Below are 26423 nucleotides of genomic sequence, written 5' to 3' on the forward strand. Positions count from 1 at the left end.
TTGAGAGGAAATGAGTGAGGGTTATTAACTCTGGGAATGGATGTGTGGGAGTATGGAGTAAACGGGGAAAAACCTTCATGTTTAAACTCAACAATGAGGCAAACGAGTCCATCTGTTCTAGTTTAAGGGATGTTAGTTTCACATTTTCTTTTGGTTACACACCACCCTCACCCTTTCTTCCTCTGCATTTCTATTACGGGACGTATTCAGTTGCTTAATCACAAAGTTGCTAAATCACACGTCCACTAATTCACAGCTAACTGGTTTCTAAAGTGCCTGGGGAGTTCTGGATTAATTTCCTAAAATTAGCTTCACAGGAAGAAACATCACACTAAATTATGGATAATTAACATCGAATGTTCCTTTAGAGCACTTTAGACAGCCGCAGAACCATTAAGCATTTATTTATTTGATTTATTTATCAGGGGGAGTCCCACTGAGACAGAAAGTCTGGAATGGGAAACCCTGTTTAACACATAGTACATTAGGTATGAATGTGCTCGGGTCCAATTGCCCCTTATAATTTAAATTATTTCCAGCTTTAAATGATCAGATGTCTCTGACCATAAACAGAGGAGACATTCAGCAATAACCTGTAAGGAGGAAACAGCTAACAGATCTTTCAGTCTACTTCTCACACCTTACAAAGTCCATTACAATTTACTGCCGCGCGTTATCATGTTATCAGTGCACCATCTTAACCTCTTCTAACCTATGAAGGAAATAATGGCCATCCCATGTAACCCTAGGACATCAACCTCTGGCCTTACAGGAGATACAATAGCAGAATACTGTAGTGACATAACACTGACTGTATATCATGACTGAAACGATCATTTTTTTCCATGAGACATATGCAGGCACACCTACATTTACTTTCTCAAATTAAATGTCATGGGTCAAAGTCTCCAATGCACAATGCAGAGGACACAGTTACAACCACTGAGCACTGGGTCAGCCCACTCCCAGGACAGTGCATTGTTGTGAAGTACAATTAGCTGTGGAAAATATGATGATTTGTTATCGTTTTTGTGATAGATTATGTCACAATATGCCTTACTGACTATGATGAGTATGGTCAGTACTTCTGAACAATGAACAACCACATGGATCATGAAATAAAGCAATAACCCACTAAAGACTGTGTGCTAGTGTGATTTTATCATGAGTAAGGAGCGTTCTTAAAATGATATGAATTGGAGTAAAACCCCAAAGACCAGCTTTGCTGGTAGCTAGTTTCAAATAATCTAAGAAGGTCATTGACGGTCCAGGTGGTGGACAAGCTAGACCAGGGGCCGCAACCCAAATGTTAAGAAGAGCCATTTTGTCCTTTCAATAAAAATCAAACCACCTTGCCACAACATTTTATGTCACTTTTACCATCTTGGCTGTAAAAATGTGTCATGAGACACAGTATGTGCTAATGTCCTAGTATAGGCTAAAAAATATAACAGAAATGAAAAGCAGACTTTTCTTTGCTCTGCTTTAAGCTTTAGCTCTGCTATAGCCACTTTTCTCGCATCTCCGGCAGGAAACTTTTCCAAAAAAGTAAAATATTTTCTTGTGAAATGTCTCTTCATATTTGATTTTTTTTACGAGGCTGAAGTCAGCCTCTCATTCACCATCTTGTTTGAATTTTCCTGTTCCACCTTAAATGATGCCTGAGGCGCCAGAATGTAACTGTTGACAATGATGATGACACATTCCAAGCCCCAGCGAACCTAAATTCATGTTTTCTTTCTAAGAAGGTTAATCTTGTGTTGTGAGCACACAATACACATGTACACAGCATGTCATGTGAATAACTTTCCAATGTCCACTGGATGACCAAAGTTTGCCAAAATTCTTCTTGTTCAAACTAAACTGGCGGTCCAAATCTTGGGTAGCACTTACATAAGCATTACCCTCACCAATCACACTGCTGATCATTCTAACACAGCTTAACAAACATTGGAATTAATGTATAACTGCTAATTCACCAACATTTAACACTGAAGATTGGCGCGCAGACTGCTGGTCATACAGCAACGCAGATAACAGACTCAATGAGCTAGTAGCTAATGAAATGGCAAAGAGAAAGATTTCAGACGGACATTGATCATTTGGAGACGAATTGACTTATTTGCATTTATAAGCACTCAGCTGGTTTCCTGATACGTTTAATCTGCAACAAGATACTGTCAAACACTAAAAAGTACCAAAGCTGCAGTCAGCTTCTTGTTCGCCAGCTTTTTCAAATTTTCCCGTTCCGCCTTAAAAGGTGGAACAGGAAACTGAAACTGGCAAATGAGAAGATGACTTTAGCCTTGTAAAAAGTCAAATGCTGAGAGACATTTTAGAAGAAACTGTTCTACATTTGACGAAAAGTTTCCTGCCGGAGATGCGAGAAAAGCAGCTATAACGTTAGTTGTGCTAAAGCTTAAAGCAGAGCACAGTCTACATTTTTGTTTTTATATTTATTGTATTTTTTCGCCTATACTAGCATGTTAGCACATACTGAGACATGTTTACAGCCAAGATGGTAAAATGTTACTTCAATAAAATAGACATAAAATGTTGTGGCTGGGCTCCCGAGTGGCGCAACCGTTTAAGCATTGGCCCTATCATCAGCAGATCGCGAGTTCAAACCCTGGTGATGCTGGAGCCGTCCGTAGCTGGGAGTCCGAGAGAGCGCAATTCGCCTCGCTCTCTCTGGGTGGGTAGGATGGCCCCTCCTTCTCCCCCCATCACTCATGCTAGTCAGCGCAGGTGTCTGTTAGCTGACGTAACAGATCTAGCATTTGGCGCTTTCCTCCGAGCACGTTCAGCTGTCCATTGACGTTGCGTGAGCGCCAGTTCGAAAAGAAGCGGTGGCTGGCTTCACAGGTCTTGGAGGAAGCCTGTGTTTGCTTTCACCCTCCTAGCATTAATAGTATCGTGTGATTGGGGGAGTCCTAACTAGTGGGTGGAATTGGAGACAACTAAATTGGGGAAAAAATCCAAAAAAAAACCAACAAAAAAAAATGTGGCTCCCAAAGTGGTTTGATTTTTGTCAAAAGGACAAAATGGCTCTACTTAACATTTGGGTTACCAACCCCTGAGCTACGTAGATGTTTAGGAAAAACAATGATTAAATTAAGATTCAAATTCTACTGAGCAGCTGAACATATTGCACATGGAACATGTCTGGTGCAAGTAGCTGCTCCCATTTCCATGATTTATATTGAGGTTTTTTATGTCGTCCGAATTGGCAATAAGCATTACAGACGTGGTGAAACTACATTACCCCACATCCCTATATAAAACTTTTCCAAATAGTACTTCAGGCCTTCCTATGTCAAAGTGCATCCTTTCTTTAAAAATTAATCAAAAATTAAAAATAAAAGATACATAGTCAGAATCAGCACACTGAAGTGGGACTGAAATGTGATTACTGAGGTTTTAAAATGCTTAACAGAGACTTACGGAAAACTGCTGCTCATAAACGCCAGAATAAAGCTTCAAATAAAAAAGGATTACCTGACCAAGGAAGTAGATTCCACCCCCGACAATAAAGGCAGAAATAGCAGTTCCAATGACAGCAAATAAGGTAATGGAGCCGATGTTTTGGAAGAAATTGCCCTGGGGAGAAAGAATGACGCACCAGAGTCAGTCCCTGACTCCTGAGCTTTCATTCTAATCAGCTGATATTAGAAATGACGTGAATCTGTCCATGAGTCCACATCCATTTAAAGCAACTTGCTTTCTCTAAGAGACTCCAGTTTTTCCGCCATAAATCCCACAGTGATCAAATGTTTTTGAGGTTTCTGACATGCTGTTATCTATAAAAACGGACAAATGTGCTTTGCAGAGCTAAAAACAGGAGCGACAGCCATGCAGAAACCTGAATTTTGGCTGTACCTTTGTCCATATTTATAGATAACAGTGTCAGACACCATAGAGGCAAATCTATTTGAGATTACTTAACACATCTTTGAGGCAGTTGTTCAGTAATTCAGACATGCACTATGTTAACTTGCACAATGCTAACTGGTGTGGAATTCGTTTCCATTACTTGTTAGCTACATCGGTCTCAAAGCTCCAAACTAAAGCAGGAAACTTTAGCCACCAAACATGCCTTGGCTGAAAGACTACATTTGGGGTAAGAAGGAAAACAGTAAATTTTAATTTTTGGCCAAAATTCCTTTAATAAAAACAGCACAGGCTAAAGGCTCACCTTGTGCAGAGAGTATCCTGACTCAAAGATGATTGGTGGCAGCAGGAGAAGGAAGAACATGTTGGGTCTGAACATTTCTTCTTCCTGAGAGAGAAAGAGAGACACAGAGAATATCACAATCACTTCAGTGTGAGGATGCATAGCCAAGATTAGAATCAGCAGATTTTTGCTCCAGACATGCAATAGTCAACTTATTGTAATGATCTGTTGCAGTTTTATGACGTAAATAACATGACCACCAAATATTGTAGCATCACTGTACGCAACTCATTGGGCTAAACAGCCAGTCGCCTCTCACTTTTGATGCAGTGCTTTATTTGATTGTATGTTACTTAAGCAGGAAGCTCTTAAAATTTTAAAAGCCAGTTTGGCCCATTAAAAAAACATGATCGGTATATTATTAACAAAAAGCTAGTAAATATTAGCCATCAGCTAATTTGGTTTCACCTTTGTTTTCGCCTTAGCTTACATTACGAGCCTAGTCACATCACATTTCACCTCTTTGCAAGAGTAAGTTAGCTGATACCAAACATGACAAAAGTAATACTGTATTAAATCTATATGAGCGTGACCCTGAGCTTACTGTTCATTAGCGCTTTTCTGCTATGCTACATACACCGATCAGGCATAACATTACAACCACCTCCTTGTTTCTACGCTCATTGTCCATTTGATCAGTTCCACTTACTATATAGGTACACTTTGTAGTTCTACAGTTACAGACTGTAGTCCATCTGTTTCTCTGCATACTTTGTTAGCCCCCTTTTACCCTGTTCTTCAGTGGTCAGGACCCCCATGGACCCTCACAGAGCAGGTACTATTTGGGTGGTGGATCATTCTCAGCACTGCAGTAACACTGATGTGGCGGTGGTGTGTTAGTGTTTGTTGTGCTGCTGAAGTTTTTAAACACTGTCCACTCACTCCTGACACTCCCACCTTGTCGGTCCACCTTGTAGATGTAAAGTCAGAGACGATAGCTCATCTGCTGCTGCACAGTTTGTGTTGGGTCATCCTCTAGTCCTTCATCAGTGGTCACAGGACGCAGCCCAAAGGACGCTGCTGGCTGGATATCTTTGGTTGGTGGACTATTCTCAGTTACTGCAGTGCTGAGAATGATCCACCACCCACATAGTACCTGCTCTGTGAGGGTCCATGGGGGTCCTGACCACTGAAGAACTGGGTAAAAGGGGGCTAACAAAGTATGCAGAGAAACAGATGGACTACAGTTTGTAATTGTAGAACTACAAAGTGCACCTATATAGTAAGTGGAGCTGATAAAATGGACAATGAGCGTAGAAACAAAGAAGTGGTCATAATGTTATGCCTGATGGGTGTATGCTCTATGGCTGCATTTTGTACTACCCAGAACACAGCGAGAGAATATACCCAGTACCAGAGATGCTCTGGCAGCGCAGCTAGCAGAAAAACCTGACATAGCAGCTCAGCCAACACAAAGAGCTAAACATATTAAAAGCACATATTCTCTGCAAGCACCACAGAACACGTTTGACTTCAGCTTTCACTCCCATATCAATCACTCAACTTTGCGCTATTCTCTAAATGAGTGTACTATCCTTTAAAAGAGTGTCATATCAGTGCCAGTTAGCTATAAACAAGCCTGAGCTGTTTTGCGGTACATTTAGCCTGCTGACTAATTTTCAGAACCAAGCCTGTACTGTGATGGGTGGCTGTGGGTCTGTAGCCTGTTTGCTAAGCTAATGTTAAGGTAGCCTATCAGCTAACAACACAGAACAGGTTTAACTGCGCCTTTCTGTCCCTTCAGCGGTTATGCGACTTGACTCTCAGATTTGAATCATTATTTTTAATTATCTAAAAACTTCTCAGTTCTTTAGTTACACTGTGAAAAAAGGTCCTAATTTTACAGGAAACAACCCTTAATTTTTTATAGTAATTTTCTGTTTTTTTTTTAATTGTATACAAAACTCTTACAGACAACATCTGTAAATTAACAGCCCAACTGTTATTTTAAGGATTCTGCCAATAATGACAAATTACATTTTTTATTTATTTTTTTTACAGGAAAATTACTGTATTATTTATAATTACGTGCAAATTTCTGGCAAAAGACAACAATTATCTGTAATTAAATAAGTAACACTTTATATAAAGGTTTAGATCCTTACAAATACCTTACTTTTAAGGTATGTCATATTAGTTTTCAATTTTTGTATAATTTTACATTTTTTGCCAATTAATCTGATTAAAGTAAAACGAGTAAAGTCAGAAGAACAAGGCACTGCAATAGTCCAGGCAGGAAGTAGTAGAAGCAGAAATGATAAGCTCTAAGTCCTTTAGAGCAGCAACATGCTAGAAAGTTTCAACCTCGAGACAGCTGTGAACTTTTTGCCATATGTGACTTATTATCAGTTCCTGCTTGTTGATGGTAAAACTCGATTACCAGTGAGCACATTGCTGAAAGAGTGTGTTAAAATGTATAAAAGAGTGGGTTAATTGTTATAAATTCTAATATATCTTAAAAATAATGTCTATTCATTGTATTACATTAAACTGGATTAGGCCTCTTTCTGCTGTTCGAAAAAATTGAAACTGACAATGCTATGATTTCAACATTCCAAAAATTGTGAGTAAAAAATATTATTAATACTTTATTTTTACACACACACACACACACACACACACACGAATTTGAGTTGTGGGATGTCAACAGAGACCCAAAAACTGGAATATGGACAGAGAAGAAGGTCAAACAGGGATCTGTGGCAGTATCAGGTAAGAAACCATGCTCCTTGTTATTCTCCGTAGCAGCCGAATGTAGCGTTAGCTGTGTTTTGTGTTCATGTCCGTGATTTATGCAGCCCAGTCTAAAAGTGAAGTTAACCGCTAACATTACGTGAATCACGAACGAGTGATGTTCATCGCCCTCAGTGAGCTTAGCTTGCAGGCTGTTCGCGATTTCTGATATAAACAGTGTCTCTTTGGTTTCTTTGTAGTTCTCATCTGTTCAGCGTGTTTTTGTTGAGCGCAGTGTGAAAGCGATATACTGTTAATATTTGTCCTGAACCAAAAAGCGCCAGGTCACTTAGCTCGCAGCTAATTGAAGTAGCTAGGTGTCTAGTGCTGGAATCCTCAGAAGCAGATTCTCAACAAGCCGAACCAGCACAGCACGGCAGATCGTTAAACTAGTGAACATCCATCCCAAAACCACCGCAGCTCAGTGGGAGCACAGCAGTCTGAAACACGCTAACGTTACTCGTTTGAACCACAGCGGTTTTACTGCTGTTTTTAATGTCATTTATGGTGAATAAACCTAAAACACAGATAAACAGTAAAGTAACTTTTGCAGATAAAGTGGAACTTACTGAATCAGGAACGACCGCTTTTATGAAATCAATGAAAAGTAAAATTGACTAAAACACATGCCAGTCTAGGCCACATCAGTTTTCTTCCAAGTTTCTTCCAGTTTTCTTCTAGAGCCATAAATATGTAGCTTAATGACGTTCTGCGGGTTTTAAGAGGGACTCAGACAAGGTTAACATGCCAGGACTTGATGAAAGTGTGCTTTAAAATTTTAAATTGTCTCATGGAGTGGCTGCATGTTCACCTTATCTAGGTTCCATTGGAATTTGAGATGCTACTTCAACATCAGCAGTTTGCATTCTACCTGCAGTTGATTCAGAATCTAAATCTATCTAAAGATGGATGATTTTAGGATCATTTTTGACAATTACATCAGTGAATTAGCACTCTAATATTCCTAATATTATTGGTACAAAATCAGCAGCAGCTAACATTTGATTTTGATTGAATTTGGGCTGATGATGGTGAATAGCTAATACAGTTATGTTTTTCACAAGCCTTGAAAATGCAGACTTCTGCTTGTCCACTTCTCTGACCGGTCAGTGATTATGTGTTTGTATTTATGTTCGGGTCTGTCACTGGTGATGCGGAGAAGGACATGTGAGTGAACAATGGGAATTTACACAATCTGAAGAGACGGTAATGAGGACGATACTGAGCTATTGGACATTACTATTGTAATAGAGGTTAACAATCTTGGAAATGCATTCATCATGGTATTTGGGCTCCTTTATGCCCTTGTTTTCAGCTTTCTGACAACTTGAGTTTGTCCAGAAGATCTTGATGAATTTGGATGGACACAAGCTAAACAGAAAAATGTTCATAAGTGGTGAAAAGTAAGTTTCTTTGGATGTTCCGGCGTTACAGCTCAGGTTAAATGTTTACCAAATAAACTGCATTGAGTCTTTATGCTCATGTTGGTTTTTGAAATGTTAGTTATCTTCATGCTGACATTTGAAATGGCATTTTAAAGGAGTTGGTTTTGCTCTGTAAAATCTTTACTACACTTAGGGTGGGATGTCAGTGTTATGACGTTAAACTCCTCAACATGACTGAGGTAGGAAAGCACCACCATGTATATATTGCCTAATTTTCCTGTGTCATGTAGGGCTGAGAGCACTTTGTTTTGGATTTGAGCTAACGGTGGTAAATAACTAAGCTCCTACGGGGAAAACAGTACTAGGCCATATTTCCTGTTCCCCAGCTGTATAACACCAAAATAGCAAGGAAAAAAAAAAAAAACGTTTTATACAGATAAAACAAATGGGTTGAAACCTATGCTGATCTCATTTCCATGACCACACTCACTCATTCATTTGAACTATGCTCTACTTCACACAAAGACAGACTCAGCAATCTTACTCATCACCACAGAACATTCCAAACTCATTTACTCTTCCTGCATGCTGCGAGCTCATGTCCTGCTCTCTTAGCCCTCCAGACCTGCTGACTGACATCCTGTTTCTGCTCAGAGCTTCTGCCCAGACCTTTAACCTCCACCTTCAACCACAGGCAATCTGCCATGCGCACACATTACAGACTGTCCACTCCGACTCCAGTAATGAGCGACAACAACACTGGGCTCCCTAACATTCTGTCACTCGATCGACTAACTGCATTTCTCTTTTTACGTATTTACTTTTACAAGTGAATAAATAACAATAATAATAATCTACAGAAATGCATCGCCTTCAAAATGGAGCAGCTGCACATGAGCCTGAGGTCACCATGCCCAATGAAAAACGTGGGCTAGAGGGGTATAAAGCCCTCCAGCACTGGGCTGTGGAGCAGTGGAACTGTGTTCTCTGGAGTGATGGAGAGAGTAAAGACAGGCAGAGTGAGACAGGAAAAGAAGACAAAATCAGACAGAGAGCGAGAGAGATAGCAAGAAAGAGATAAAGAGACAGACAGTAGAGACAGCAAGAGACAGAAAGAAAGAGATACCAAGAAAGAGACAGAGAGATAGCAAAAGAGGGAGCACAAGAGACAATAAGAGAAAGACAATGAGGGCAAGAAAAAGAGATAGCAAGAAAAAGAGAGAGACAGCAGGAAAGAGACAGAAAAAGAAAGAGAGCAAAGAAACAGTGAGAAAGAGAAAGAGAGCAAGAAAAAGATAGCAAGAAAGAAAGAGACTGAAAAAGAGCAAGAAAAACAGAATTAAAGAGACAGATAGCAAGAAAGAGAGAGAGAGATAGAAAGAGACAGAAAGAGCAAGAAAAAGAGAGAAAGAGAGATAGCAAAAAAAGACAGAAAGAGACAGATAGCGAGAAAGGGAGATCACAAGAAAGAGAGAGAGATAGCAAAAGAGAGTGAGAGACAGCAAGAAAGAAACAGAAAGAGAGCAAGAAAGAGACAGCAAGAGTGAAAGAGAGACAGCAGGAAAGAGAGAAAGAGACATAAAAAGAAAGAGCAAGAAAAGAGAAAGAAAGAATAAGAACAAGAAAAAGAGAAATCAAAGAAAGAGAAAGAGACAGTGAAACAGATAGAACAGATAGCAAGAAAAACAGAGACATAGCAAGAAAGACAGAAAGAGACCGGTAGCAAGAAAGAGAGAGAAGAGAGTATCAGACAGAGAAAGGGATAGCAAGAAAGAGAAAGACAGAGAGAAAGAGATAGAGAGAGACAGTGAAAGAGAGAGAGAGAAAGAGAGAGAGCTGTGTATTAAGATGTTTGATGCTGAGATATTGGAGCTGTGTGTTTGAGGGGGCTCTGTAAGAGCAGCGTGTATCATACATTCTCACTGCTGAGACATACGCTGTACAGTGTGGCACTGCTCTCTGCCCGTCAGCTCTGCTTTTTCATGCTAGAGCCGTTCCACCTCTGTGGCCCTCATGCGGAAGCTTCACCAGATTCCCTACATTTCATGAGTGATTTCTTGCTTTGAGAGTACAGATCACCTCTTCTGCTCTCTGCCCGCAAAAACAAACACTGAAGCTTCTGCATTGTCATTTTTTATTCAAAAATATGCAAATTCATACAGCAAAACAGTAAAAATGCCCATCTCTACATCACTACATATACAGGGATGGATTACAGTTCAAGTGAGTGGCGTCAGGGGTCCTTAAACCACAAGGCCCAAAGCGGCTCACACACTTGGGGCACACACTTTTAGCCTGCACTAGTACATTAGAACAGCTCTCAAAGTGCTTTGATTTTTATTGAAAGAACAAAATGGCTCTTCTTAACATTTGGGTTGCAGACCCCTGTGCAGCTTAGCCACTGATCTACGGGCTAATAAACAGAGCCAGGATTAGTGTGACTCTTATTTAGGCTGTATTATATTAACATGAAATGTGATGTCTTGAGCAACCCATTCTCTTCATTCTAATGATGATTTGAAGACTACAGATATATATAACTGCAATATGGTATTCGCCTTCCTAGCTGTAGTAAATGAAATCAGAACAGCCTGCATCAAAAAATACACCCCAAAGCACTTCAAGAACCTGCCACCTTCAGAATTCACCATCAGAAGTGGTTCATTTCTATTTTTAAATCTTTAAACCGTAAAATCTCACTCTACAAACTGCAGCATCGCTTTAGGAGGCAAGTATAAACCTGGACTTCTTTATATCTGTTTTATATGACTGCTGATGAACTGTGCTACTTTGCTCTGCTATAAGCAAACAGCTCGGAGAGGGAACAGTGATTAGGAACCATGTCCAACACTGCAGTGGCCGGTCCTGAGGTAGGAGGAGAAGAATGTGGGGGAAGGGGGTTCTGACGTCATAACCTCATGCCCTTCATGCCTATGCACAGGGAAAGGAAGGTGCACGTTTAGGTGCACACACACATACACACATACACACACAAACACACACACTTGCATATACAGCTCCTGACATACATCCTCTCCATTAGATACGCACGCATGCATTTGTTCGCCCTGTGTAAACGCACAAGGCAGGCTGTTATTAGAGAAGTGTACCTCAAAACCATTGACCCATATGACCACACGCTCTTCTAATATTATTTCCGCCTTGTTTTCCGCTCATCTGTGTGGCATTCTAGCCACTTCACTTTCTGCTGGCCCCTTTGTGGCCATTCCGCTGTCAGAATGGATTATGTTTAATAAACAGAAACAAAATATTTTTCACCAGATGAAGTAGGACACTAGAGTATAACTGTGTTAAATGTTGAGCTGCTAGTGAGCAATGAGGGGTGAAAGAAGAGGAGTGAGAATAAAAATGAGATAAAACTGGCAGCACAAGTGCAGCTTTCTTCATATCACCTACACCTGCCACAATAAGAAACAGCATTTAAACAGATAAAAACATTTTTAAACATCTAACATGGTGAAACATCATCACACAATTCCATCAAAATATGTTCCATCAACATTACTAAAAAATTTTGCACAGCTCAACTGAGCAACCAACTGCAACAAACAAGTGGAAGCTGCACTTTACAGCTACTGTGAAAAGAGGATAAATACAATTATGTCATTATAAGGGCTGTCTAACAATAATCGTGATGAATCAAATTATTTTGCACAATTAAAATGCAGTTTACAACTAAAACACAGTGCATTTTATTAGAGCTACATAAGTAGACAAAATAAGCTTAATTTAACACTTAAATGCAGTATTGGGGTTGATGTGGGGATACTGATGTTTATGACCGATACCACAATTTCTGACGCGTGTATCCGTGCCAGTAGACAGAACTTAACAACACATCAGCGGTGTGGGACGACAAGCAGCAGTGAAAATGTCCATGGCAGAATCTGTAACGGCAGCATTAACAGAGCCGCTGGCCTGACCGGCTGAGCTGCTTCTTTCAGTAATCACTCGTCTGCCGCTGTGTGGTTACTTACAGTCTGAGTGAATTTTACTGAGAGAGCCGAATAAACTGCTGAGCTCTTGGCATGATGATAGCATTTAGCCTCGATTTAGCCTATAGCATTGCAGCCCACTAGCTGGGCCTGTGCGTTAACCAGCACTGTCTGCAGTGCACCTCCATCGGTCAGCTGTATCACTCAGCAGCGGGGTCACAAAGAAGACAATAATGAACAAACAATGGCCCACATTCAAAAAAGCTTCTCGGAGTAGGAGTGCTGATCTAGGATCTGTTCCTGTCACTAAAGTCATAGTAAATAAGAGAGAAATCTGATCCTAGATCAGCACTCCTACTCTGAGAAGCTTTGTGAATACCGGCCAATATTTTTTTTCCTCCTACCTGTCAGAAACAAGCTTCCACAAAGAAAGACATAAGAAAACAGGGGTTTATACGGGGCTGGTCATATGTTATTCATGCAGTTGTACCTGTGTTCATTAGCAAGACAGTTCTTAACAGGCAACCCGTTAAACTGGTCGCCCCCACCAGCGCAAATGTTCTATAGACCTTCAGTAAACAGAACCTCCTTTAACAAATCTGGCTGTAGGTGTCCATAAAGAAAACATCGGTGTGCTCAATCATGGCCACCGCACGCTCGTCGTGTCTCATCTCGCATTGTATGCCAGGTCACAGTAAGTGAAGTGAGTGAGCATAGTGAAAGTTGGAGGCTCGCCCACTGTGGGGGAAATTTCATCAGAAGAAGAAGACAAGAGCTGTTGAGAAATGAGGAAACAGAGAAATAGAACAAGCGCTAGACAGGCTTCAATAAAATCTCCACACATCTCCGGTCTTTAAACCGGTAAATTTACTTTTAGTTATGATTTTGACTTCTAACGATTATAAAAACAAAATAATCGAGGTTTTATGATTATTTTGCTTCGCAATGATGCTCTCGTTTTGTCTCGTATTACACATCCAGCACACCTCATTCTTTAACAAGTGGTGCACTTTCACTCCTCCCTACAAGCCCACACTCATCTAATTTATTTTTATTTATTATTTTTATATATGTTTAGTAGGTTTTAGCAGGAACTGCACTACTACACAGCTGATCTTATTTGTTTTGGTCGTATTTATTTCTTCTTATTTTTTTAAAATTATTTATTTAATAAAATAGAAGTTTGTGCATGAAGCGGTTGGTATGCGGATCAGCACTTCCAAGTCTGAGTCCATGATCCTAGCCCGGAAAAGGATGGCATGCCCCTTCCAGGTAAGCGGAAATGATCTGCCCCAGGTGGAGGAGTTCAAGGCCAATCCCATTTCACCCCTTGCCCCTACCACTTAGCCCTTAGCCCTCTGTTTTGCGCAATCACGTCTAGGGTTAGGGTGTCCTTTTTTTTGTTGGGATGGAGGGGTAGGATGAAGTGTTAGGGCTACATGGTCCTCCAAACGGAGGTTTTTCAGAGGCACACTCCAAACGGAGTGTTATGAGAAAAAAAGAAAAACCGGCAAGATGGCTGCGCGAGCGACCAAAGAAACCCACAAATGTGAGTATTTTCTCTGTTAAAAATTACAATAACTATCGTATTACCTTAGTTTAGTGTCGTTTCAATGTATTATGGTTGTTTTCTTCATAACAAGCATAAAAAATCACTGATAGCATGCTACTGTCTCAGTAGCTAGCTAGCTAACTTTCCCGTTCCACCTTAAATAGTCCAGCAGTTCTGACGCCTGAAGCGCCAGAATGTAACTGCTGCACCATTTAAGGTGGAACGGGAAAATTCGAACAAGAAGCTGGCGAATAGCTGACTTCAGCTTCGTATCACCAAAGAATTAGCGGTGGGCGATAATACATAATTGTCTTATACCCCCTCTTTGAAGGCATATGATGCCCTACATGTAACTAAAGCCCAGCAGTAAGGTTGCTGCACTTTTCCCTTCTCTGCTATCACTGAAGACGGGCCGGGTCGCCTACAGAGCACTGCTAATAGCCAGTTTTTTGTTTTTTTTTTATTTGAGGGTTGTCCCATTTCATAGGGCAAGATTTCAACTACTACCCCTTGTAACTCAGTTCCAAGGGGTTAGGGTGACACTTGAAAACAAGGGGTAGGGGCAAAAAGAAGAAATGGGATTGGGCCTAAGTGTCTTGGGGTCTTGTTCACGAGTGACAAGAAGAGGGATCATATGTTTGGCTGCAGGCTGGGACAGGTGGCAGCAGTAATGTGGTCACTGTACCGGACTGTAGTGGTGAAGAGGGAGCTGAGCCATATGGCTGGTCTACATCCCAACCCTCACCTGTGGTCATGAGCTCTGGGTAATGACCGAAACAATGAGATTGTGAATACAGGCAGTGGAAATGAGTTTTCATAACAGGATGGCTATCTACACTCTACTTGATGGGGAGCTCGGTCAGAATTCTGTGTACTTCTGTAAGATGGATATTTCCCTCATGGAAATGAGCAAGTATTAGCGACTAAGGTTCAGGACCAGCTCCACACTGGAGCTGTACACACGTAAGGAACTCTACTTGTACAAACCTGACTTCAAGATGACAGAAACCTAAGACCTTCTAAATGAGCGCTGCCTGTAAAGGGTGTGCACTGAGCAGAAAGGGAGTGAATAAAGTCTCAGTCTAATGGATCCAAGTACAGTATATTGACTGGAGGAAAAATTACACAACTGGGATGACTTGAAATTTATGTACATAGTCAGAACTGGGCATGACCAAAATCTAACATTCAACAATCCTGTGTTATCCCTCAGCTATCCCACGCTTTCATTCAATCAGTTAATGACAGTTATGGGATGTCCCCAGTAAAAAAGAACCTGCCCTCAATGAGTCAGCCATTCAAGGAAAACGAGTGAGAAAAGAAAAAGAGAGAGGGAGAAAGAGCAAGAGAGAGAGATGTACACATACAAAAAAACGTTGCATATTATGACATATTATAATATACGCTGACTAGTCACTTCATTAAGCACATTTCCCTGTTTCCACACTCATTTAAGCAATAAGCCATGAGAAGCTTTGTGTTTCTGTAACTTTATCACATTACCACCTTCTTATGGCTTATTACTCATGTCATGCCTAAAACCCTCTTTCCTGTGATAAATTTACAGTAATGCTCAGCCTTGAGTGGCAGACCACATAAAATATGATGGTCTGCATGGTAAATAAATCAAGTTATTATTAATATTATTATTAATAACAATCGACATAAGTATTCGGCAAAGAAATGTAGTTAAACACAACACTGTTTAATGCAAAAACTTTCGCTTTATAAGTGCCTTTTGGTCACCAAATTACCACTGTAAGTCTTGTATAGCACTAAGCTAACGCTGCCCCTCTTCCCACACTGGGGCTGAATCTCAAATAACTCCCTGCTCCCTACATAGTGCACTACGCAGGAATTGTAATACTGGTTCCTGCACCCCAAACAAATAGCCATTTGGTATTAAGCCACATCCACACTTGATAAATAGTGCACTATTTCATAACATACACAGGACACTACTAAGGGAGCACGGAGCCATTCGAGAGTCAGTCTGGGTTTGATGCTACTTAAGGCAGATCTGACTGAAACACGAATATTTGAAGTATATAAGCCATTAAAGTGACACTGTTTAGACTTTTATACTGCTGTTTTACAGTTAATCATACTGTAAGTACTTTAATTCAAGCCTGTGATGTTAATGATGGAGCTCTTTAGCATGTTTGCTATAATTTAGCCTGTTAGCTACCTGACCAGCCTGGTCCTACACTCTTAAAAAAGATGGTTTTTCAAGTGTTCTTTAGTAAACAAAATGGTTCTATACCGAACCATGAAAGAACTTGTTGCATAAATAAACAGTTCTTTGCATTGTGAAAGGGTTCTTCAGACTGATGGAGAACATGCTGCATGCTGATTCTATATCAAAACTTTCTGAAAAGGGTTCTACATGGCACCAAAAAGTGTTCTGTTTTTGTTACACTCTATAAAAAAAAAAAGGTTTCTTTAGTAAACAAAATGGTTCTAAACAGAACCATGCACACTCAAAGAACCCATGATTAAAGTCTTCTTTGCATCACAAAAGCGTTCTTCAGAACGTATTATAGATGGTTCTATGGAGACTCTTTTTGAAAATGGATCTATATAGCACCCAAAATGGTTCTTTTATCGTTATGATGTCAAGCTTGTAACAATAGAAGAATCATTTTGGGTGCTATATAGAACCCTTTGCAAAAAGATTCTATATAGAACCATATACAGCACATTCTCCGTCAGTCTGAAGAACCCTTTCATGATGCAAAGAACCCTTTAATCATGCAGGGTGTTCTTTGACTGTTCATGGTTCTTTTTACAATCTTTTTCTTTACTAAAGAACCCTTGAAGAACCATCTGTTTTAACAGTGTACAATGCGAGCTTGTAATAACCGAAGAAATCTTTTTGGTGCTGTACAGAACCCTTTCCAGAAAGGTTCTACATAGAACCAAACACATTCCCCATCAGTCTGATGAACCATTTCACCAAGCCAGGAACACCTTAAGCATGCAAATGGTTCTTTGAGTGTTCATGGTTGTATACTGAACCACTGTCCGTACAAAAGAACCCTTGAAGAACCATCTTTTTTAGAAGTGTATTCATTTAATTAGTTGACAGTTGACAGTTACAGTTATGGGATGTCCCCATTAAAAATAACCAGCCATTCAAGGAAAAAGTGGAAAAACAAGAAACAAGAAAGACAGAGCGAGTGAGAGAGCGCACGTGAGCGAGAAAAGATGAATGAGAGTGAAAAAGAAATAAAGAGAGTGAGCAAGATGGTGAAAGAGATACAGATAAAAATAAAGAGAGTAGGAAATTGAGAAGGTGCAGAAAAAGAGAAAAAGCAAGAGAAAGAGTGAGTGAGGATAAGAAAAAGAAAAACAAAGAAAGAGTGTAAAGAAAGAGGAAGTAAGCAAAAGAGAGCGATAGAAAAAACATGACAGATAGCAGGAGACAGAAAAAGGAGAGAAAGAAATAACAGAGAGAAAGAAAGTTAAGACAGAGAGAACAAGAAAGGGAGAGAGAAAGAGAGAGAGAGGGAGAGAGAGAGAGAGAGACAAAGACAGATACGGAGAGAGATGGAGAGGGAGAGAGGGAGAGAGAGAGAGAGAGAGAGAGAGAGAGCGCGAGAGAAGGGAGCTCATAAGTAGATAATTATATGGAGGTCTTGTTACTGAGTCCAAGTCGATGTTGAGTGGTCTCTGAAAACAAAAGGACGCTCTGTACTGGACAATCACTTACACACAGGACAGACCTCTGAGACAAAAATGTTAATTAAAAGTGCAAGCAAAGAGAGAGAGAGAGAGACAGAGAGAGAGAGAGACAGAGACAGAGAGAGAGAGAGAGAGAGAGAGAGAGAGAGAGAGAGAAACTAAGGGATAGAAACAAACACATGCATTGTGAAGTAAGAGGAAAAGGCATTTAATGAAAAAAGGGCTGAGATTTCGGGGGGGGGTCTGTAGAAAAGGTGAATGCTGATTGTGATGAGAGAGGGAGGAAGTCATTTAGAGAGAGAGAGAGAGATAATGTGGAGAAACAATAACTAAACATGGCCTAGATTGACCCAAAACCACCCATTAAGATGAAACACAAACAGCCCTAGTCAACCACTGCCTTAGGCTCATGTGTGGCTGCTCCATTCTATTGGTCAGTGCTCTTCTATGGAGATTATATAAGCTGTGTAACTGCACAACTGAATGCCTGAGTGCCTCTGAAAGTAGCTGAACTCACTCATTAGAATGGCTATGTGGATACTTTGAACAAATTAGCTACAATCTGTAACTGTATTAAACTATTAAGATCTATTAAGAGTTATTATAATCTAGTAAGAGTACCTATATGGCAGGTAAAATGACCATTGAGTGCAGATAGAAGGTGAGTGTAAATATGGGCAGATAAGTATACGCGAAAATGGCAAAAATAGAGACACAAGGCTTTTGTGAGACAGCAACAACAGAGACAGAGAGAGATATTTCATGCCCTTGTATGTACAGAACAGGTGTGTCCAGACAGGATGTTGGATTAGAAGGCAGGTAATGCACACAAGACAAGCTAAATGATCGTTCTAACCCAGCATTTTCCAACCCAACCCTTACTGACCCTTGCAGTCCACATTCCTGCACCATCCCAACGCCCACCATGGCTAAACCAAAAGATCGATACCTGGCTCAGGTGTACTGGGAGCTGGAATAGAGCCAAACTGTGAAACTCTCTGAGGACTAGATAAGAAATACTGACCCAAGCAATCCTGCTAATCTAACCTCTATAGTCCACATTAGATAAGGAGTTTAATTCCACACTTGTTTCAGCCTTTTAATCTATTCTTCTCCTTTAATAATAGGCTTTTTAAATTCTGTATGCATCTATTTTTTAAAGAACATGATCTAAAAAAGCCAAAAGGTCATAGTCTTTTACTGTGTTTGTGTCAAACATGAATAGAAATATACTTCACACTTCAGTGGTCTTTACTGTTACTCTACCTTTTTCATTGTTTTGTCATTCTACCCTTTTTTGTACAGTTGTCACAGATCGCATGAACGGTTTTCATACAGCGTTTATTTAAACTGTTTTTTTCCATAGAAATGAATGGAATAATGTTGAGAAAAGTCAATCTATGTTAATCTAATGGCCACAAATGATGTCACAAAGGACATCTCTCACACTGTCCCTCACAGACAGTACATATAGACTCATATACAAACCCAGCAATCACATGGGATGCCACACGCAATGGCCTAGAAATGCCTTAGCAACCACCTGGGATAACATTAGGGCCTAGCAACATCTTAACAACCCCCTGGTTACCACAGAACCAGGCAAGCTACACCTTAACAACCACATGGTATACCACAGCAATAGCCTCGCAACACCTTAGCAACTACCCGGGATAACATAATGGCCTAGCAACATCTTAACAACACCCTGGATATCACCGAACCAGCCTAGCAGCATCTAAGCAACCATCTGGGATAACATAATGGCCTAGCAACATCTTAACAACCCCCTGGTTACCACAGAACCAGCCTGGCAGCAACACCTTAGCAACCACGTGGGATAACATGACGGCCTAGAAACATCTTAACAACCCCCTGGATACCACAGAACCAGCCTGGCAGCATCTAAGCAACCACCTGGGATAACATAACGGCCTAGCAACATCTTAACAATCCCCTGGATACCACAGAACCAGCCAAGCAACACCTTAGCAACCACGTGGGATAACATGACAGCCTAGAAACATCTTAACAACCCCCTGGATACCACAGAACCAGCCTGGCAACACCTTAGCAGCCACCAGGGATAACATAATGGTCTAGCAACATCTTTACAACCCCCTGGATACCACAGAACCAGCCTAGCAACACCTTAGCAACCAACTGGGATACTATAGTCATGACCTTGGCCCGTGATTGCAGTACTTTTGAACAGTTATGGTTCAGTGTTTTTTGTAGTATGCAGAGCAGCAGGCAGTAAACACGTCCTCTTCTTTAAAGGAATAGTTCAGCAGAAAATCAAATTTACATCAGTGACTAGTCAATCAGTCAAGACACTTTGCTGTCCAAATATTGCTTCTTTGGTTTAAAACCTGGAGCCACAAGACTAACACTGTTAACAAACAACAGAAGTCAATAGTCACCCAAGTTTTTTCTGTAAAAAAAACATTTACAAAACTTCTCTCAACCCACTCAAACCGCATCCAGCTCTTCATTAGGGTCATGCAGACTTGTGGTGCTGAACGCTGCAGTCTGTGTTTTGCTCAAGGGATGCATTTACAGGAAAGCCTTGGGTGACTACTGACTTCTAGTGTTTTGTTTGCTATGTCAGCCTTGTAGTTCCAGCGCTAAATTAAGGAAACACAAAATTAGGACACCAAAAATATTTCTTGGCTGATCGACTACATCTGAGGAAAACTGCAAATTAATTTTTTTTTTCACCTAACTATTGCTGTCTTTCACAAGAGCGTCATTTTCAGTGGCTCATCGGCGACCATTACCAATAGCTAACATTCCTCTGCCTGCTGTCTAGTAACACAAGACTCGCATTGTATGCAGTTGATGAGGTGACCTACAGTTTACACTAGAAATTTTAAGTTGGAGGTGGAGCAGGCGATTTATTTTAGAAATATTTTGTTATATTTCTTGAAATACTCTTGGCAACCCGATAGCAATCAATAAATCAAATGAACTGAAAAACCTGGAAAGCTATGCCAGGGCTGCTAAATTTCTGTTGGACTAATAATTATCTGGTTTGCTTTGTTAGCTAGCGCGGTCTATCTTATACGTAATCTCTGAGCGTATGCAAATGCAGATAGGGATCTATTTTAGTCACAGCCACAGTGTGTTTTATATGCTATTCTTGATTGACCATCTAACGATGCCTCATAGAGAGGTTAATCATTATATCACATCTGATGAAGTCAAACAAGTGTTATCTGTGTGATGCAGCAGGCAGGGACCCATGATGTCCTTGAATAGATACAAAGGTTCAACACCAGGCTATAAATATGTCTGTCTGTTATTATCAATTCATTCATTATTAACAAGCCTGTGAATTATTAATGCATTAATTATTAATGTGTGTGAACTTTTCATATTATTTTTAATTACTAATAGAAATGAATGGTTCCTGCGTAAACAGTCCAGCAAATTCAGCCAAGCTCTCAAACATGACGTATAAATTGTACATTATTGTACAACATAGAGCAGAAAGGCTAAGATGGCACATGGTATTTCAGTGCATATTTCACAATGTAAGATGTTGTGACAAGAGCAGAATAACCCAACTCTGGCAACATTTATAAACAAGATTGCAACCAGCAACGTTTGGAGAAAGAATTACTCTTTGAACTGAATTTCCACATCCTATACAATGAATTTCCAAATAGCTTATGTGTATATTTGGTGTAAAAGCCTTGAAACAACTCTTCTTATACTTTGTTTAATTGCTTCTCACCCGTTGCTCACTGGAACAAGCAGAGGCGTTGTGTGGAAAGTACAGATTCTAAACTTTCAATCCACACCACATTTATGTTTTGATGTAGAAGAGGAGATACGTTATGTGTCCAAAAGTTTGTAGACACCTGCTCATCCAGTGTTTCTTCTGAAATGAAGGGTATTAATAGGGGTTTGTCCCCTCTTTGCTGCAGTAATAGCCTCTACTCTTCTGGGAAGGCATTACACTAGAAGTTGGAACACTGCTGTGAGGATTTGATTGCATTCAGACACAAGAGCATTAGTGAGGTCAGGTACTGGTGTTGGATGATCAATTCTGGATCACTCCAACTCATCCCAAAGGCACTGGATGGAGCTCCATCACTCCAGAGAAGTCAGTTCCACTGCTCCACAGCCCAATGCTCAGGGGCTTTAGCCCGTTCTAGTCAACGGTTGGAACCGAGTATGGTGACCTTAGGCTCAGGTGTGGCTACTTCAAAGCGTTCCATTCTATTGATCCGTGCTTTTCTATGGTGTTGTGACAAATAAGCACCACTAGCCACAAACCTAGACTCAAGGATGTGACCCATCAAAACAAGAAATGGATAGTTCCAGTTCTGACATCTGAGTCACAAAATGTTAAAGATTTAACATACATGCGCACTTCCGAGCGCACAGCCGAATTCCATATAAATGCCCCGAGATATAAGTGATCCTGGTATGGACAGTGGAATGCAGTGATGAAATGATCGGAATATATAATGATGGGCTACTAAAATTCCTATACCTCAGTAGCTGCTTTCAGTTGTGTACATCATTGTATCATTCCCTCAAAAAGTGCTCCTGAACTCTTTAGTTGGCCTATCTAGCAGAACTGCCTATCGCACCCTCATGCATACACTTCAAAAACGATCCTTAAAAGGGAATTTCATGCGATTTCATACATAAATACATGACTAACATATTAACAAAGTCAGTCAGAGTGATTTAATGTGAGTCAAAATTTTTCACAGTGGTGGTGATAGGAACCACATGTCCAAATGCCTCTTAAAGCTACCATACAGGAAGTTATTAAATAAAATGGTTATGAGTAAGTTGCCTGAGGCCTGAGTCATTGTTCTGTGATGTTTTGAGCTTTTGTATAGTTTTCAATTCATTCATGGTGGAGAGGTACATGACAGGTATTATAATGAAAAATTATGCTCAAAGAAGGTTACATTTTCTGATTTACCGCTACTTTACTATCAACAACACTGCATATAAAATCAGAAGAAACATGTATGTTCACTAGCGGTTTTAAAATAGTTTTTAAAATTACTGGTAAATAAAATAGCTACATTTGTGCTGTAAAGCACCACTACTGTAAAGACATCTGAGTCTGTAAGTCCCTACAATGAACCATTTCATACCAAACCACTCTGAATGACATTATTTACATCTCAACCCCTGAATTATGCAAAAACTGTGGAACATTTCTGGAACGTGTTCAGCATTGAACAACTGTTTATTTGTCAGTTAACAGTTAATGAGCTAATCTTTAACTGCTATGGAGATAATACAACTGCGCCTAAGCAGTTAGATACCCGTATCAGCAGTCGGTACATTTTAAAGTAGCTGAATTGATTCATTAAATTGGGTGACTGGATACTTTCTGACACACAGTGTATTTTATTCCAGTGAAAACGTTGTACATATAGTCTTCTTATTTTATTTCTGCAGAAAGTCTTTTGTCAGCTAGATTTCTAAGGGTTAACAGCAGATAACATGTACCTAATGCTCTCTCTATCAGATGTGCTGAGGTCATCATCTGTTCTTATGTAATAACAATGCACAAGAGCATCAAAAGACAGGGTGACGCACACTGTACCTTCCAGTTGGCCAACTCCTGAGTCTCAATGATCTTTATGAAAGCTCCCATCAGGATCCCTGCAAAAGAGCAATGGGTACCTTTGTTAGCGATCAGAGAAATGATAAACTTCTTGTTATAGCATTGTGACAGTAAGAGGAGAAATGGCTCATGATATTTCAAGAAAACTTCACAATATCTCAAGATATTTACATTTTCTTAGATCTGATAAGTTGGAAAAGACAAAAAAAAGGAAGCGGAAGGGCCAATACTATCAAAGTTATTTTATTAGGTGTTTCACACTGTGCTCTAAATCCAATTAAAAAGGACCAATTATGCTCTCTTTGTAAGGAATCATAGACAAATCGCTCCACCAACTAAGAACGGCCATGCACCACCACCCACAGAATCGAGAAAGAGCTATCAATCTGTCAATCCTTTCTGTGTCCGGGCCGGGTGAAGTTTCCCGTGCTGATTCAAATTGAGCCACAGGCTCCACTGGACTGGCGACCTGTCCAGGGTGTATCCTGCCTTCCGCCCATTGACAGCTGGGATAGGCTCCAGCACCCCACCGCAACCCAGAAGGATAAGCGGTTTAGATGATGGATGGATGGATGGATGGATGGATGTAAGGAATCATGTAGTTATTCAGTGTTCTTTAAGTATGATATGCTCAGAAAAATATATTGTGATATAATTTATCTCAATAATGATACCAGCTCTAGTTTTTTTTTTGATGTAACCCATCTAGCTTCCCCATGGTGTATACATCTTCAAACGTCTCTTCTTACAAGTCCTTTCCTCCATTTTACTTTTTATTACTGTTGTATTTTTATGCAGCAAAAATTAGGGCTGAATGATTTGAGGAAAACATCTAATTGAGATTTTTCCAACTTATATTGTGACTGCAATCTATATTGCAATTAGTATTTTTATAAATTGAGATTCAGCCCTGATTTTTTTGGCCAAGAAGACCACAATATCCACCTTTTTTGGCTTGAGGCTTGACTCCTGAACGACCAAACTGCCAGTAAGTCGTGGTTGTGATGTCACAACACATGGCTGTTTGGTTGCCTCTGATTGGTCTAACTCATCTACGGGCACTTCATAAGCTCTGCGTTACTAGGTTCAGTTTCATCTCTTAAAACTTAAGACATTTTTGACAATGTACACACTTAAAAAAAATAGTTCTTCAAGGGTTCTTTAGTAAAGACAGCGACTGTATATAGAACCAAGAACACTCTAAGACCCATTTGCATGCTTAAAGGGTCCTTTGTGTGGTGAAATCGTTCTTCAGATTGATGGAAAATGTGTAGCAGAACCCATTTTGGTGCTATATAGAACCATACACAATACATTCTCCATCAATCTAAAGAACTATTTCACCATGCAAAGAACGCTTTAAGCATGCAAATGGGTCTTAGAGTGTTCTTGGTTCTATATAGAATGCTTGTCTTTACTAAAGAACCAACCTTTTAAGGAACCATCTTGAGGAACCATCTTTTTTAAAGAGTGTAAATTTTGCAGCTCTTGTGATTTGAAAATTGTACTTTCTTAAATTGCGATTTCGATATACACCGATCAGGCATAACATTATGACCTTGTTTCTACGCTCATTGTCCATTTTATCAGCTCCACTTACTCTATAGGAGCACTTTGTAGTTCTACAGTTACAGACTGTAGTCCATCTGTTTCTCTGCATACTTCGTTAGCCCCCTTTTACCCTGTTCTTCAGTGGTCAGGACCCCCATGGACCCTCACAGAGCAGGTACTATTTGGGTGGTGGATCATTCTCAGCACTGCAGTAACACTGAAGTGGTGGTGGTGTGTCAGTGTGTGTTGTCCTGGTACGAGTGTATCAGACACAGCAGTGCTGCTGGTCCATGGGGGTCCTGACCACTGAAGAACTGAAGAACAGGGTAAAAGGGGGCTAACAAAGTATGCAGAGAAACAGATGGACTACAGTCTGTAATTGTAGAACTACAAAGTGCACCTATATAGTAAGCGGAGCTGATAAAATGGACAATGAGTGTAGAAACAAGGATTCAAGACATTTTCTAGACGTTTGCCAAAATGTTCCAGTTGAACAGCCGATTCTCATCTTGATGTTGCCATGCCAACAGCAGAGGCGACCGTGGCAGGCTGGTGAGTTCATGGCAAAAGTGTGCAAGTAATAAACTAATAAGGGCGAATAAAATAACATTGCATTGTCGCGGTCTGAAAAATCACATTTGGTGTGCAAGATATCATCAGTTATACACGAGCTCGAATTATTTTACTGCATGAATAAATCGCGCTCTGTGTAAAGGCCTGAGGGGTAAGTTCTCTACTATTCCATTCCAATTACTATAGTATGACATATAAGATAAAAACAGTATGCAGGAGGCAGTGCAGTGTCCTACGACACAAAGCTGGAAAAAGCCACTAAAAAGGCCACATCAGCCTGAGGGGACTCAGCCTTACAGAGGGCTATTGTTTCACTGCTTTAAAACGAGGAATGAAGGGTTGCAGAGAGACAGAAAGAGAGAGAGTTTCTGTTACAAACACCAGAGTTAATTACAGAGAGCAGACAGACAGGAGGGAGAGCGAGCGAGCGAGTGTGAGCGAGAGAGAGAGAGAGAGGGAGAAAGAGAAACAGCGAGGCACAGACAGTGCTGCACTTTTTCTCTAAATGTGTGCAAACAATTTACATGACACAGTGCTTCTAAAACACTTTTCGTTCCTTTTTTCTTTTTTATAACAAACTTCTTGTAATTGAAACCATGTGCAAGTTTCAAAAAACTGAAACTAGCTAACAAACAGTGACTCAATGTAATTGCTCTTTTTGAGACGTTTGTGTTGATATATCAGTTTCGAGTGGCTGAAAATGGAGAAATGATGTATAAGGTTGCATACGCGGCTTTTTACAGTTCAGTTGTTTAATAAAGTCCCTATTTCGCACAAGGACGAGCTAATTTACAATCTTCTGCTTTATAAAAGTTGTATTTTTTCTTAGCTAAAAGCAGCCCTAATCAATCTAGATCATGTAAGAAGAGCCTGTTTTGATTTCACTCTTTTTGTGATGTGCACCTACATATTCGGGCTAAAGCAGTTTAGCCCCCATCCACAGGTAGTGTCTCAGCCTGAACTGCCTTTTGAATCAAACACAACATGGGGCAGCCAATCAGCCAACAAACAGAGCTCATTTACATATCAGCCATAAAATCAGAGCTTTTATAAACTGCTAATGTTCATTTTGATTTTAATTTTAAGTAATAAACAGATCATTCAAAAATTAAGTATGACTTTAGCTGTTTAACATTTTAACTAACATTTA

The 26423-nt window shown here is 40.1% G+C and overlaps 1 protein-coding gene across 1 annotated transcript in view; it reads right to left on the bottom strand.

Moving 5' to 3' along the window:
* Positions 1–26423, bottom strand: part of slc9a8 (solute carrier family 9 member 8) — a 65265-nt gene that overhangs the window by 24063 nt on the left and 14779 nt on the right. Inside the window, exons 4-6 of the mRNA XM_036591263.1 lie at positions 23129–23187; positions 4196–4279; positions 3499–3600 (exon numbers count right to left, since the gene is read on the bottom strand). Coding sequence (XP_036447156.1) covers positions 3499–3600; positions 4196–4279; positions 23129–23187 — 245 coding nt within the window. The remainder of the gene's footprint in view (positions 1–3498; positions 3601–4195; positions 4280–23128; positions 23188–26423) is intronic.

This window comes from Colossoma macropomum, unplaced genomic scaffold (assembly GCF_904425465.1).
Source record: "Colossoma macropomum unplaced genomic scaffold, Colossoma_macropomum, whole genome shotgun sequence".
Lineage (NCBI taxonomy): Eukaryota > Metazoa > Chordata > Actinopteri > Characiformes > Serrasalmidae > Colossoma > Colossoma macropomum.